At 43.6% G+C, this 15165-nt stretch overlaps 1 protein-coding gene across 3 annotated transcripts in view; it reads right to left on the bottom strand.

The window, feature by feature from the left end:
* Positions 1-4315: 4315 nt before the first annotated feature.
* Positions 4316-15165, bottom strand: part of SETX (senataxin) — an 81225-nt gene continuing 70375 nt past the window's right edge. For all 3 annotated transcript variants that reach the window (XM_067742877.1, XM_067742879.1, XM_067742878.1), the window contains 3 exons: positions 12874-12972; positions 12166-12253; positions 4316-7946 (listed from right to left, as the gene is read on the bottom strand). In XM_067742877.1, the coding sequence (XP_067598978.1) occupies positions 7194-7946; positions 12166-12253; positions 12874-12972 (940 nt within the window). In that variant the 3' untranslated portion in view covers positions 4316-7193. The remainder of the gene's footprint in view (positions 7947-12165; positions 12254-12873; positions 12973-15165) is intronic.

Genomic DNA, 15165 nt, shown 5'->3' with positions numbered 1-15165 from the left:
CCTGTGATCAAGGGGGTTACTGGTGGGATAAGGGGATTATGATGCAAAGGGCAGGGCTCCAATCAGGCCCCACCTGGCATGCTGTCCTCACGGCTTGCTTCCTGGGGAAGGGAGCACCTGACCGTGTTGTCGTCTGGAGCTCTGAAGTCACAGCCTCAGGCCCAGAAGCATCCACGTCCAGGTGCTCTGGAGTCCCTTCCTGTCCTGTGTCCCTACGTGACAAACGTCTGAGCACTGCCTGGGAAAACTCTTCTACGTGGGTACCAGAGGAATGCGATGGGAAAAGCAGTAACAACCCCAAAGTCCATCAGAGTAGAACGGGCAGACTGGGGCGTGTTCCTAAAATGGAATACTACCCTCCACCCAAAAAGAGCGGATAATGGCTAGTCATCTCAGAAATGTAAAGATGAGGGGGAGAAAAGTCAGCCTCAGAATACCCATCGTATATAACACATAAACTTCAAAATTAAGTAAATATAATTTGGGGGTGTGCAGTGAAACTTTATACAAACTACAGAATTCAGAATTCGGGTTACAACTAAGTGGAAGGGGGTGGTGGGGAGGAGTGTCTAGAAGAAACATGGAGAGTGACCTTTCCAGGCGTCAGCAGTGCCGTTTCTTATGATGGGGTGGGGGGGTACACGGGTGTCTATTATATTATGTCTTTCCTTTTACGTCTGTCTTACATACACTCTGATGTATATGATTTATTTCACAGAAGTTTTAAGAGCCGGGTCTGTGCCGATCAGTGGTCTGAGAGTGAGTCACTGTGGACATACACCGTCCCCAGTGTGCCGATCGGTGGCCTGAGAGTCACTGTGGACATACGCCGTCCCCAGTGTGCCAATCGGTGGCCTGAGAGTCACTGTGGACATACGCCGTCCCCAGTGTGCCGATCGGTGGCCTGAGAGTCACTGTGGACATACACCGTCCCCAGGTCCCGTATCTGTTTTCTAACTTGCTTTGGGATGCCAACCTTAATTCACGCAGGAAGATAAAAACTTCCCTTAGTGGCTGCTTTCTAATTTTGTGAAGACTGAAAATTAAACCTGAGTTGATGTAGTAAATTAAAAAGACAGTGATGTTTTTATATCAAATTCTATTTGTTACTTAAAGCATATTTGATGACTCAAGTGTCTTTAACATTTAAGAGAATTTGGCATATTCATGTCAGATTAGTTTTGTTATTTCAATTAGAAACCTACTAAATAACTCAGTTTAGGATTAAATGGAAAAGTTTAAGAACACTGTATTAAATGGTATGTATTTTGTTTTATTACTTTTTTTTTTTTTGGTACGCGGGCCTCTCACTGCCGTAGCCTCTCCCGCTGTGGAGCACAGGCTCCGTACGCGCAGGCTCAGCGGCCATGGCTCACGGGCCCAGCCGCTCCGCGGCATGTGGGATCTTCCCGGACCGGGGCACAAACCCGTGTCCCCTGCATCGGCAGGCGGACTCTCAACCACTGCGCCACCAGGGAAGCCCTATTATTATTTTTTGATATGAGGAAAAGAAACCTCAGGTTTTCTGGTTTCTTTTTTTTTTATATTTTGAATTTTATTTTTTTATACAGCAGGTTCTTATTAGTTATCCATTTTATACATACTAGTTTATGTATGTAAATGGTATTTTTTTAAAAGAACTGGAGATTCACCGTGTTTATGAGTTTATTAGATTCACTAGATCAGTTTAAATACTAGAAGAAGTGGCAATTAAAGGGCTTAAAAAGAAAATTAGGGAACAGTTCTCAGAGCTTTCTGAGATGCTCTTCCTGGGTTATAATCCTCAAACTTGGCCCAAATAAAATTTTCCAACTTTTTCTTTAAAAAAGTTTAATTAAAAAAATAAAAATAGATTTAATTTATAGATGCACTTTAAAAAGAAGAGTGATGCCCTTATGCCTTCCTTTTTATGGCAGTAGACTATAAAAAAAGATCAGAATTAACTATTTCAGATACTTACAATGACCAGGGGGGTATTCGGTAAAGGAAGCAGCAGCAATGTTTTGTAGTTTTCTGGAGGACCAGGAAAAGAGGCCCCTGTGAGTGGGGACTGTGGGAAAATCCTCATAGAAAACCCATCCCTCTGACCAGAGGAACCAAGATAAGATGTCCCTGTGACCTGAATGGCGGCAGCGTAGTTTTTGTTTTGTTTTTTTTAATTTTTATGGGAGTATAGTTGATTTTAAATGTTGTGTTAGTTTCTGCTGTACAGCAAAACAAATCAGTTATACATATACATATATCCATTCTTTTTGATTCTTTTCCCATATAGGCCGTTACAGACTAATGAGAAGAGTTCCCTGTGCTATATAGTAGGTCCTTATTAGTTACCTATTTTATACATAATAGTGTGTACATGTCAATCCTAATCTCCCAATTTATCCCTCCCCCTCCCCTTCCCGCTGGTAACCATAAGTTTGTTTTCTACATCTATGACTCTATTTCTGTTCTGTAAATAAGTTCATTTGTACCATTTTTTTAGATTCCACATACAAGTGACATCATATGATAATTTGTCTCTTACTTCACTCAGTATGACCATCTCTAAGTCCATGCATGTTGCTGCAAATGGCATTATTTCATTCTTTTTTTATGGCCGAGTAATATTCCATTGTATATATGTACGACATCTTCTTTATCCATTCCTCTGGGGATGGACATTTAGGTTGCTTCCATGTCTTGGCTATCGTAAATAGCGCTGCAATGAACATCAGGGTGCACGTATATTTTCGAATTATGGTTTTCTCTGGATATATTCCCAGACCTCCTTCCCCAGCCCCACTGTGCAGCCCTTGGGACTCTCCTTCTGAACAAAAGCAGAGATGGCCAGATGGCTTTTGGTGGTGGGCCTTGCCCCGCTCAGGGCCCCTGTGGGGGGACCATTACTGAGGAAGGCAGACGTGACCCCGACGGGCCCCAAGGCTGCTCCCCTTTCCTCCTGAACCCTTAGGAGTCAGGCCGCAAGGCTGGCCACTCAACGGAAACACCTGAGAGTGAGTTTAAGCTTAAGTTTAAAAAAGAAAAAGGCGATAAGTACTTGCCCCCAGACCCATGAAATCAGGAATTCTAGAGTAGGGCCCGGGAGTGACTCCAAAGTGCACCTCCCAGGCTGAAAACTACTAACAATTCAATTTGCAGCAATGCTGCTTAGACCAAAGGCAACAGTGTCCACCAGCACGGCTGGGCCCAAGCTCTAACGAAGAGAGCACAAAGGCAGTGCCCGTGGTTCCGAGCACCATCCAACTGCAGACACCATTTACGCCATTTGCCTTGGCAAATGCCTTCTGTACAGCAGGACGGGGTGACGATAACTCAGGTCCTTTAAGAGTTATGGAGGGATCCCCTGTGTACAGAACCCGCCTTCACGGTGCTGCAAAACATTGGAAATTCTATTTAAGCTCAAGGTAAATTTCAGTTTCCTCCCCGAAATATTTATTCCTCAAACAATAAATGGCGAAACCCAGGAGATGGTGGTGACAGCGCATGTGTTGGTCAGGAGGGACTTTAAAAATCACTGCTACAGCTGCTGCAGTAACGAATTCCATAAATAAAATGGCCATCGCAGAGCGCTCACCTCTCATCAGGTCACTTGGCAAGTTCACCTCGCCCCAGAACACGTACGTCACTTTACCCTCGTGGGTGGTTGGTGCCTCCACCCGGAATAAGCGGGAGGCCCAGCGAAGCTGGCGCTGCCCACGTCCTGGCGGAGCACAGCACATCTCACCGCCCCCTGAAGCCACTGCTTTTATAAAACGACTTATACTTTTGTAACCATCAGTGGTGACCCCCAACTTGGCCATCTATTCCCTGCGCCCCCATCGGTGCCCCGGGAGCTCCTTTCGTGGGTCACTGTTCATCTGTCCCTCCTCTCTCACCCGCTCCCCAATCTCAGCCTGGAGGTGAGCATGCGTTTCTGGACCAAATGTCAACGTGTAACTGACACCACAACTAGCCACAGTGCACCCTGCAACCTTATGGGTAAGATTCCAAGAAGACCTGAGAAGCAAGGAGAGCTGGGGGTGCGGACTGGATGAGAAACCTGAATAAAGCAAATCGTCACCAGATAAGTTCGGCATAAAATAAATCTAATGGCAGACTAAATGGAGTACCTGGGAGGTACCTTGAACCTTCATTCAAAAACACATAACTCCTAACCCACGTCAGTTTTCTTGTTTCCACTTTTAATTCTGCCATTTTCTCTTAATATTCAGGTTTTAACAAAGACAACAGGGCTACTGCTTGCCAAATCCCAGCTAGGAATTCAGAGCATAGAAAGAATCAAAACTACAGCAAAAAAATTATCAATCTGCACAACTAACTTTAGAAAATAGTTTACTACAATTTTGTTATAAAACTCATTTACAGAAGGTTATTCACATGTACTTATCAAATTTGCTCCTGATAATACATGAAAACACAGAAATAAACTGCACAGTAAATCCAAGGCAAATCATATACAAAGAAGCAAAACAAATTTTTAAGTAGAATATGTTCATGTTGAAAGAACTAAGATTGAAAGAAGACAAGGCCACTTTCTTATAACTCCATGGCAAGGACAAAAGTAACAGCTGTATTCTTCACCTGCAGTAAGGTTAACCACCAATCAACAACACTGCTATGACAGCCACATCAAGAAAGGCCACACTGTACATATGAAATGCTTAATGCAAATACATACACCAACTGGAACCACAAATCGATTCCAATGCAATGTCAGGTATGACTGTTTCCTGCTGGGAGAGGCTGTCAGGACACAGGCTTGCTCATTACAAGGGATGATGCACTAATTCTCGCGTTACCAGACTAGGTGGAAGGTGAACCAAAAGTGAACACAACGTGTGAGAACAGGCACCAAACTTAACTGGAAATAACATCGTTTGGGTGGGGCAGCAAAGTACGTACAGTGGGGAGCGCTTACTTCACGTGTTGTGTGAGCGGAGTGGGGAAGTTCCTGACCCCAGCTCTTTCCAGCATGCCTCTTCTATAAGCTTACAGGTTTTAGATTCTCTAAACTGTCACTACAAGTGTCTGCTAACTGAAGCATTTTACCAAGATAGTAGGAAAGTAAACTTAAACAATGAGCTTTCTTGCCAAAGGCCAGGCAGGAAGCTTACGAAGCCCCTGACCCAGAGTGGGGCTCAGCCTGCCTCCGTGAACGGGGAGCAGAGGTTGACTGTGGGGACAGAGCGCGTGCTCCCCGAGTGACAGGAGTGTTCAAGCCCATCAGCAGAGGTCTGGACACCAGAGGGAGGGACAAGGGTAACAAAGAAGTAGCATGTTTAAACCTTTGGCAACCAAACATTTTTTTTAAAGCTCTTAATAACCTGCTTCAGTAGAATTCCTGATGAACACAAAGCCCTTTTTGCTTAAAAAGCAGATGACTGGGCTTCCCTGGTGGCGCAGTGGTTGAGAGTCCGCCTGCCGATGCAGGGGATACGGGTTCGTGCCCCGGTCCGGGAAGATCCCACGTGCCGCCGAGCGGCTGGGCCCGTGAGCCATGGCCGCTGAGCCTGTTGCTCTGCAATGGGAGAGGCCACAACAGTGAGAGGCCCACGTACCGAGGAAAAAAAAAAAACAAAACAAAACGCAGATGACTGAAAAAGTTTCAAATGGTGCACATTCATCTTCAGGAATGTGTGATTTCTCCCCCAAATTACCTAGGGCTGCACAGCATTCACTACAAACCGCTAGTTCAAACAATGGTCAACTGTTACTAACACAGATTCTCAGTCTGGGATACCTCAACAGCAGTGTGTGTGCACTTGGAAAACTGGACTTTGAAATTAGGCAGCCCTGCCCTCATCCAAGTCTCTCTAATCTCCACCCACCGTGGCCACTTCCTTCCACAGAAGCACAACCCCTCTAACCAGCTCTTCCACCACAGCGGTGTATTTGCGTCACTTACGATGGTTTCCAAAGATCAGACGCAATCTGTCAACTCTCTTCCTGTTCTCAACGCCCAGTATTTGCACTCCTCTCCCATCCTTCTCTTTTTATTTATTTATTTTTTTTGCGGTACGCGGGCCTCTCACTGCTGTGGCCTCTCCCGTTGCAGAGCACAGGCTCCGGATGTGCAGGCTCCGCGGCTTGTGGGATCTTCCCGGACCGGGGCACGAACCCGTGCCCCCTGCGTTGGCAGGTGGACTCTCAACCACTGCGCCACCAGGGAAGCCCCCATCCTTCTCTTTTTAGAGGATGTTTCTCTCCTGCCTAAAATACTGTATCTGGTCTGCCCTGCCTGGTTCCCAAGCTGCCTGGTGACCAGAATCCCTGGGAAGATGCTAAACATCCAGCTTTTCATGAGTTGGATTCTCTTGCTGATCTACAGGCTTCCACAAGCCACCCCAGCACTGATCTAATACTTGGCAACCACTGGATTTGTAACCTACCAGTTGCAGGAAATTCACAATATGCTGGGGGCATCTGAATGACATTTCAAGAATTATTCTTTCATTTCACATTCTTCTGTCTCACGAAGAATGAGAATTTTAGCTAGAGAACTATGTGCTCACTACAGCAGGCAGACGAACTCGTCACAGAAATGTAATATCCTGTGCCAAGGTGCCTTGTCTAAAAAGGTGCATGAGTGGAATTTCACCTAACAGAGCTCTGCTTCCCAGGGTCTTGCCCAGGACACTCCAGTTGATTTAACAGGACTAGAGGCATCTGACCCAATGCACTGACTCGCTTCTCTCAGGCCGCCTGGGCTGTTACAGATGTCTGTTTCCTACAACAATCTTTGAAAGGACCTGCCCTCCTCCCATCTTTCTTTTTTTTTTTCAATATAAGGTCTGTTCTGTTGAAAATGATTAACACTTTAAGCAGGGGAAAGAAAAGCTGTCTGCCAGATCAAATTTTAAAAGGATTCTGTTATTTGCTACACAAATATACATTCCAACTTTTACAGCATCCTCTCCAGTCTGACCTTTTCTACAGAAGAACAAGAGATCAACATTTTAAGTCTTCGACTTCGAGGACATTATTACTGATACACAAATGCCTTCTGAAAGCTTCTGCAACTGACAAAAGGTACTGAAGATGACCAAGAGGCCCATGTGTCAGGATACATTTTCTGTTTTCCAACAGCACACAAACTCCTTTAAGGAAAAAAGTAATCTTATCTGGACAGTCCTACTAGCTGGTCACCTGAAGTTTGCAGTAATGCTTGTGGCTGACAGTCTCACTTGGCCCCACTATGAAAGCTTCCTCTTCTTCAAGCTACTGTCCTCCTCCTCCAGCCCCCTCTCGTCCCAGCCTGAGTTCCTCTTTGTGTGGTGGCTCAGAGAGCCACACGTCTCCTGATCCCCCTCAGGGAAGGCCCTGGTCTCCCTCCTGTGGCTGACTGCCTCCCCTTCCTGGGCACATTTTCTCTTACTCGTGGAAGCATCGGTACTAGCAGCTGGAGGGTCGCACTGCGCGTGAGGTCTGTGGTTGTTCACAGCAGCTCCCTTGGCGGGGGGCTGCTGCCCGATACTGGTCGGATCCTGGTGCCTTCCGGGGGAGCCTGGCTCTCCAGAGAGAGGCGCTGCTCCGGGATACTGGGGGCTCGAGGGCTGCAGCTCACTGAGGCATTTCCCTTTGGCTTCACAGCCCAAGCCCATCCTCCTAAGTAGTCGTGGGTCCCGAAGCCAGTCCTGAATGGGTGGCCTTTCAGGGTCATTTGCAGTAACAGTGACAGTGGCTTCTTTGGAGTCAGAGGGTGAGGGGTACAGGGAAGAAGCAATAGACATCTTGGCAAATTCACTGTCTAGCTTGTTGCTGGGCACTCCGCCCTGGGGTCTGGACACCTCTGGGGCGATAGCAGGAGGGTGAGTCAGACTTCTCTGCAGTACGGGCTTGAGTTTCAGAATCTTCACTGCATCTTGTCTATAGTTTTTGTCCCAAGTCTTAACAATGGCACCACGCTTCTGTGCATCCTGAATCAGCTGATTCCAATGATAGTTTTCCTTGAAACAAAGAGAAGGAAGAAAATTACATCGCAAAGAAACACTCGTATGCTTGGGAAGCAGAGGTTCCAGCTTTCAATTCTGAACAAATAGTAAGTATACCTTCGTGAACAGATTCTCAAGAATCCATTACTTGTTAGACAAGGCTGAAAGGAAAAATAAGGTGGAATACAGAACTATAAAGCCACGCTGCTAGAAAAGAACACTGGGCACCACCTCTAAGAAAGAACGTCCACCATTTTACCACTGTTACTCAGGCCACGTGGTGAATTAGCTGTCATGCAAATCTGTACCAACTGCCGGTAGCCTCATGTAGCTATTTAATCTTCAATTAAATAAAATTAAAAATTCATTTCCTCAGCTGCACCAGCCAGATTTCAAGTGCTCAGCAGCCACATGTGACTAGGGTTAGCATCCTGGACAACACGGACACAGAAGGGCTCCGTCATCCCACCAAGTTCCCTGTGACACTGCTGATCCTAGAGTCTTGCCTGCCTCCGGCCAAGGCTAACATTCTGGAAGAGGAAGGCTTGGTTTCAGAAAGCTCTAACTTTTGAGTGCATGCTGACTGTTCTAGAAAGAGGTCCACAGCTTTCATCAAATTCCCAAAGGCTTCCCAAACTCCAAAGGGCTAAAGCATCTTAATCCGCTGAGATAACTATTCCAAAGATATTGTCACACTTTTGTCTCTTTTCTAGAAGGGCTTAAGTTATGAAAAGCACATCTAAAGGGAAAAACAAAACAAAACAAAACGAAAACCCAACTCCCGCATCTCTCCTCTCTTCCTTTTAGAGTTTCCTCAGCAATAAATTGCTTCTTTACAACCATCAGAACTTGGGCCTCTTTAGAAAGAAGAAAGAGTATGAGGGAGGAAAAAAGACGGAGACTGAAGGAACGAGAAGAAAAGGATAGCTCCCCTCATGGGGGCTCCTGCACTATTCATGAAGGTGGGTAAGGGTACAGCAGTGAAGCTGCATACATAGTACTGACCTGCTGTGTGACCTTGGTCAAGTCACTTGACCTCTCTGAGCCTGTTTCCTTACTGTAAAGTATGAATAGTATTTTATTTAAATGACTCTAAAACGTGCTTTGAAATAAAATAAAATAAATAAAATGCGCTTTATTTTCACATTTTACCATTTCTGACTTCGGGGTACCTCTTGGCCAGGCAGCAGTTTCGATGTATGTAATCCTGGAGGAATTCATGGCTGGGCGACTACAACCTCTTGACTTTTAGTCAACAAACCACTTTTAAAAAGAATGAGTCCTGGCTCTTGCCTGAAAAATCTTTCCACAGACATCTTCTGATAAGACAATAAAGTACCAGCACTACAACTTGGAGAATGGAGATGAGAAGTTGGAAAAAACCCCAGGACCACAGTGGGGCCCTCTCATGAGACACTGACTGCACAGGGAACGGTTTGAGCGTGAGCAAGGGTACATGGGATGGTGAATGGGGACGACCAGAGTGTTAGTCTGAAAGTGAGATGCTTTCAGGGGTATCTTAGTCTACCTATTTTGCTGTATTTCCTATGTATAAACAAGAGTGGTATGACACTGGGTTGGCCAAAAAGTTCATTTAGATGTTACAGAAAAACCCAAATGAACCTTCTGGCCAACCCAATAAAAATCTGTCGAAAGTCTAAAAGAGTTCTTTCAGTAACTATAAAACAAAAATTCTAAGTGAAAACAGAGTGTCACAATTCAATAGCAGAACATAAAATAATGATGCACATTATATAACTAATGGCTTCTTGGATTTGTTAAACTATGGTGGCAATGCAGACCTCACAGGGTCTTTTAAAGTAAGTCGTGTAAATCAAGTGCACGGTACGGTGACCGCATGCACCAGGAAGGTGCATGTAAGCAGTACCAGGCTCAGATCTCCGACTCAGGAGAGCTCTTGAGCGTCCTACCCTGTGGCTGGAACGCAGATGTAAAGCAGATGGCCTTGCTGCTATTTCTGCCAATTCTACTGCACCTGAACTTGCTGTTTAATCCAATCCCTAGATCACAAAAACAGTTCTGAGAAGGGGCTATTAGTCTTGATTTCTCAGAGGAAACCAAGTGCCTTAATCACTGATTCCATCTCCATAAGGGAAACTGGGCTGAAGAACCAAAAAAAAAGAGGCTGGGGAGGGGGGAAGCCCAAGGACAAATACGTTAAGTTGGATTGCAAACTCCAAATGATAAACTGGAAGTTTTTCTATTCTGTTCTGTCGGTCTCTTTTTGTCACACTGGCTTCCCAGAGTGAAGATAATAACGTCTATACCGCAGCTAGACATCAGTGGTCTTCAAATCTGCGTGACGGTGACTCTGGGGCTCACAGAGACTTCCTCGGGGGGGATGTGAGCACGTTTTCTGGGAATCAATTTCCAAACCTCAGCTTCTAAACCCCAGTCCCCTATGTCCTCCTGGGGCTTTTCTGCCCTTCCACTCCATCCTTCACAACCACCACAACTCTCACCTGTCCCAAATCTGACCACAGGGCGCACGGCTAGGCGAGGTAAACATGCCTGGGTGTCAAATAGAGGGGGTGGTAAACAGAGGGGTGCCCATGAAGGCTCCTGCAATCAGGGCATCTAAGAGACACAGCTCTATAAACATTTTACTCTTCTGGTTTGAACATTATCAAAATTCAACTGTGTGAAAGTAATTGTTAATACGTTACTCAACTGACAAGATATCGTTCGTTAATACTCAGATCTTTACGGTCACAGGAAAAATAATTTTTTAAAGAACTCTTTGAGGTAACTATAGATTCATAGGAAGTTATCAAAACAGTAGAGGTTCCACGCACCCTTCACACAGTTTCCCCAAATAGTTATGAAAACCAATTCTTTAAACTTTCAAATTTACATGTAAATTTTTTGTGGCAGAAAAGCCTAATAGTCATATTAACAGAAAGGCTTTTAATTATGAAAATATATAAACTACCCCCACTGAATTTTATCCTGAACAGTATAAATGGCAATTCAATTTTAAAGAGCAGAAAGAATAACACTGCTCTCTATTCCACTGGATATACTTAAGAGTGGCATAATGGATTTATTTTTAATAGCTTTATTTATTTATTTTTATTTATTTATTTATTTATTTGCGGTACGCGGGCCTCTCACTGCTGTGGCCTCTCCTGCCGTGGAGCACAGGCTCTGGACGCACAGGCTCAGCGGCCATGGCTCACGGGCCCAGCCGCTCCGCGGCATGTGGGATCCTCCCAGACCGAGGCACGAACCCGTGTCCCCTGCATCGGCAGGTGGACTCTCAACCACTGCGCCACCAGGAAAGCCCAATAGCTTTATTTTAAAATGTCAAATATTTACAATACATTAGAAACAAAATCTTTATCAACACTTAACGATGAAAAATTTTCAATAGAAACTTAAAAACGGAGGATACACAGCTTTCAAACATTCTTTCAAGGGGGTACACAAACAACGAAGGTTGAAGACCACAGATCTAGGTAAGAGCTGAATGAGAAAGACTGTATTTGAGCGCCCTCTGGTGGAACTAACCAAAACAAGGGAAAAACCTACTGAGTTGGCACCTCTCCTGAGATAAAACAATGACTCTGTTAAATACAGAAATTAGGGAAACTGAGTTATTACACCTAATGAGACAGGCAGCAAATATATGCTTTATCCAGCTGTGATTCACCAAATTAAGCTGTACTATTTGTCGACTACAGATGTAAACTTGCCCCTCCTTCTAGAGGAGTATCTAGGGATGGACGAGCTCTGATGCCACTCACCCCTCAAGGGAAACAGCAAGCAGTGCTGCTCTAAGTGCCAAGACAGAAATGAAGATCCAAGCACTTTCCTGCAAATTCCCCCTCTCTCTGGCTTGCTAGGCTAAGAGCCACATTTACTGAGTGTTTACTAAGTGCTAACCAATCTTCTAGCACTTTACATATATGGGTTTACATGTCTTCTTAACAATTCTACGATGTAGATACAATTTTTTTTAAAGGTCATCTTGAGAGTACACTACGGATACCTACCTGGGTCTTGGGCTAAGAAAGGGTGAGCGGTTTAGGCATTATAAAAGCTCCCAGGAAGAAGCAGCTGGAGGACATAACAACCAGGGGGAAGAGGCTCATTATTGTTTGTAGCCTCGAAATCATTTCCACTTTGATGAAAAATAAAAACAAAACCTCAACCCGGTATCAGTCATGATGAGCAAACTCTGGACTTCTCTGGTCCTTTAGAATGTACCTACCATCAGGGTCCTCAAATGTCCCAGGATGAAGAGGCTGTACTTGGCTCGTGTGATGGTGACATTCAATCTCTGCAAACTTGCCAGAAACCTAAGCAATAGAAGGAAAAAAAAAAGTTACTTCTTTCTTCAGAATAACTCGGCATGTCAGTGTAGGTGAGACACTGGCGTTTCAGACAGCTTTTCTTGGGCTCCTGCTTTAAGGTCATGGTGCAGGACCTGGCACAGAAGCAATTCCCATTAAGGACAGCAAACAAACAAGATGCCCAGTGCTTTCCTTCAAAGTGATGCATCTGTCTGTTGATTTCCTATTTTGACTCGGATGAGATATTGGAAATTTTAATGGTATGATTTTTAAGCCTTAAAAGATCCTAAAAATATGGTAGTAGATCAATTATGATAGTAGATCAATTATGACACATACCATGGAGAAGAACATGCCCCTGCAAAATATACTGGATTCAATAATCTGTTTCACTCTCATCAAGTGAAAAAACAGATTCACACTGTGACATGAGTTAATACACAAGGTACCAAGAGAAGCAGACCTAACAGTGGATCAACTTCACAACTTAAAAAAGAAACCTTCACGGTATTACTCAATTTTTTATATAAGAAAATAGAGCAAATGATGGTATTCTCTAACAGTGATTAAAAAGATCTAACTCTGGATCATAAACAAGCAAAGAATCAATAATGACAGTTACCCACCCAATTGAACCTTGCATGGCATTTGCTCTGACACATGTAACAATAACACAATCTTTCTGACGACCCTGGAAGCCATCCACGGTATCTACTTCTGCTGGCCTATTTACAAAGAGAGAAACATATTTACTGAAAAAAGATAATTATTAAATATACATATTTATACAGTAGTATTTCTTACTTTTTTAATGCTATCTTTTTAAACTGGAATAGAATTCACGTAACACAAAATTCACCATTTTAAAGTACACCATTTGGTGGTGTTGAGTCCATTCACTATGGTGTGCAGCCATCACCGCTATCTAATTTCATAGCATGTCCATCACCCAGGAGAGAAGCCCTGTGCCTGTCAGCCATCAGCCTCCATCTCCCCCTCCCCAGGCCCTGGCAACCACTGATCTACTGTCTGTCTCTATGGACTTTTCTATATGGGAAATTTCATATAAATGGAATCATAAAACATGGGACCTTTTGTGTTGGGCTTCCTTCACCTAGCATAACGTTTTCAAGGTTCATCCGTGTCATAGACTGTTAACTGTATTTCACTCCTTCCACGACTGACTATTCGCTTGTACAGATACACTATTTTTTACCTATGTACCATTTTTGGACATTTGGGTTGTTTCCACTTTTTGACTATCATGAATAATGTCGCTACGAACATTCATGTACAAGCTTTTGTGTGAACCCTTTCTCAATTCTTTCAGGTATGTACCTAGGAGTGGAACTGCTGGGTCACGTGGTAATTCTATGTTCAACTTTAGGAGGAAATGCCAAACTGTTTTCTACAGTTTCTCACCAGCAATGTATAAGTAATCCAATTTCTCCACATCCTTGCCGAAACTTGTTTTGTTTTTGTGATGACGGTCATCTTGGTGGGTGCGAAATAGCTCCTCATTGTGGTTTGATTTGCATCTCCCTAATGACAAATGATGTGGAACAGCTTTTCATGTGCCTATTGGATTTTTGTTCATCTTCTTTTGAGAAATGCTATTCACATCCTTTGCCCACTTAAAAAGTTAGACTATCATTTTATTAAGTTGTATGAGTTCTTTATATATTCTGGATATGACTTGTCAGATAAATATTTTTCAAGTATTTTCTCCCACGGTGTGTGTTTGTCTTTTCACTCTTTTGATAGTGTGTCCTTTGAAACACATAAGTTTTTAATTTTTACGAAGGCCGATTTACTTCTCCTTTGGTTACTTGTGCTTGGGTATCATATCTAAGAATCTGTTGCCTAATCTGAGGTCATATAAATTTACCTTTGTTTCCTTATAAGTTTTATAATTTTGTCTCTTAGACTCGGGGCTCTAATTCATTTTCAGTTAATTATTGTACACAGTGTGAGACAGGGGTCTAAATTCATTCTTTTGCATGTAGATATCCAGTTATTCCAGCACCATTTGTTGAAAAACTACTCTTTCCCCAACGAACAGGCTTGGCACCCTTGTTGAAAATCAACTGGCCATAAACGTATGGGTTTATTTCTGGAACCTCACTTCTATTGTATTGGTCTATATGTCTACCCTTGTGACAGTACCAGTGTTGATAGCTTTGCAGTAAATTTTGAAAGAGGGAAGTATGAGCCCTCCAACATTGTTCTCTGTCAAGCTATTTAGGGTCTCTTGCACTTCCATGTGAATTTTAGAATAAGCTTGTCCACTTCTGTAAGAAGAGGTCGTTGGAATTTTGGCAGAGATAACAATGAATCTGCAGCCCAACCTGGGGAATGGCGCCACCTTAACAATATTAAGTCTTCCGATCCAGGAACGTGGAATGTCTTTACATTTACCTAGTTCTTTAAATTCTTTCAGCAACGTTTTGTCCTTCTGTGTATGAGCTCACACTTCTTTGGTTACATTTACTCCTAAGTATTTTGTTCTTCATGATGCTATTGTAAATGGAATTTAAAAACTTTTCCTTTTCAGATTTCTCTATAGTGTACAGAAATACAACTGATTTTTGTATACTGATCTTGTACCCTACAACTCTGCTGAACTTGTTTATAAGGACCAGTAGTTTCCATAGATTTTTTTAGGGTTTTCTATATGTAAGAGTATGCCATTTGTTTTTTGTTGTTGTTGGTTTTGTGTTTTTGGTTTTTGGAATTTTTTTTGGCCACACGGCGTGCAGGATCTTAGTTCCCTGACCAGGGATCAAACCCATGCCCCCTGCGGTGGAAGCATGGAGTCATAACCACTGGACCACCAGGCAAGTCCCAGATCATGCGATTTGTGAAGAGACACTTTGACTTCTTCTTTTCCATTATGGATGCCATTTATTTCCTTTTCT

The sequence above is a fragment of the Pseudorca crassidens genome, chromosome 7 (genome assembly GCF_039906515.1).
Source record: "Pseudorca crassidens isolate mPseCra1 chromosome 7, mPseCra1.hap1, whole genome shotgun sequence".
NCBI classification, from domain to species: Eukaryota; Metazoa; Chordata; class Mammalia; order Artiodactyla; family Delphinidae; genus Pseudorca; species Pseudorca crassidens.
Note: the sequence above shows the minus strand (reverse complement) of the source record. Positions and strands in the feature narration are given on the sequence as shown.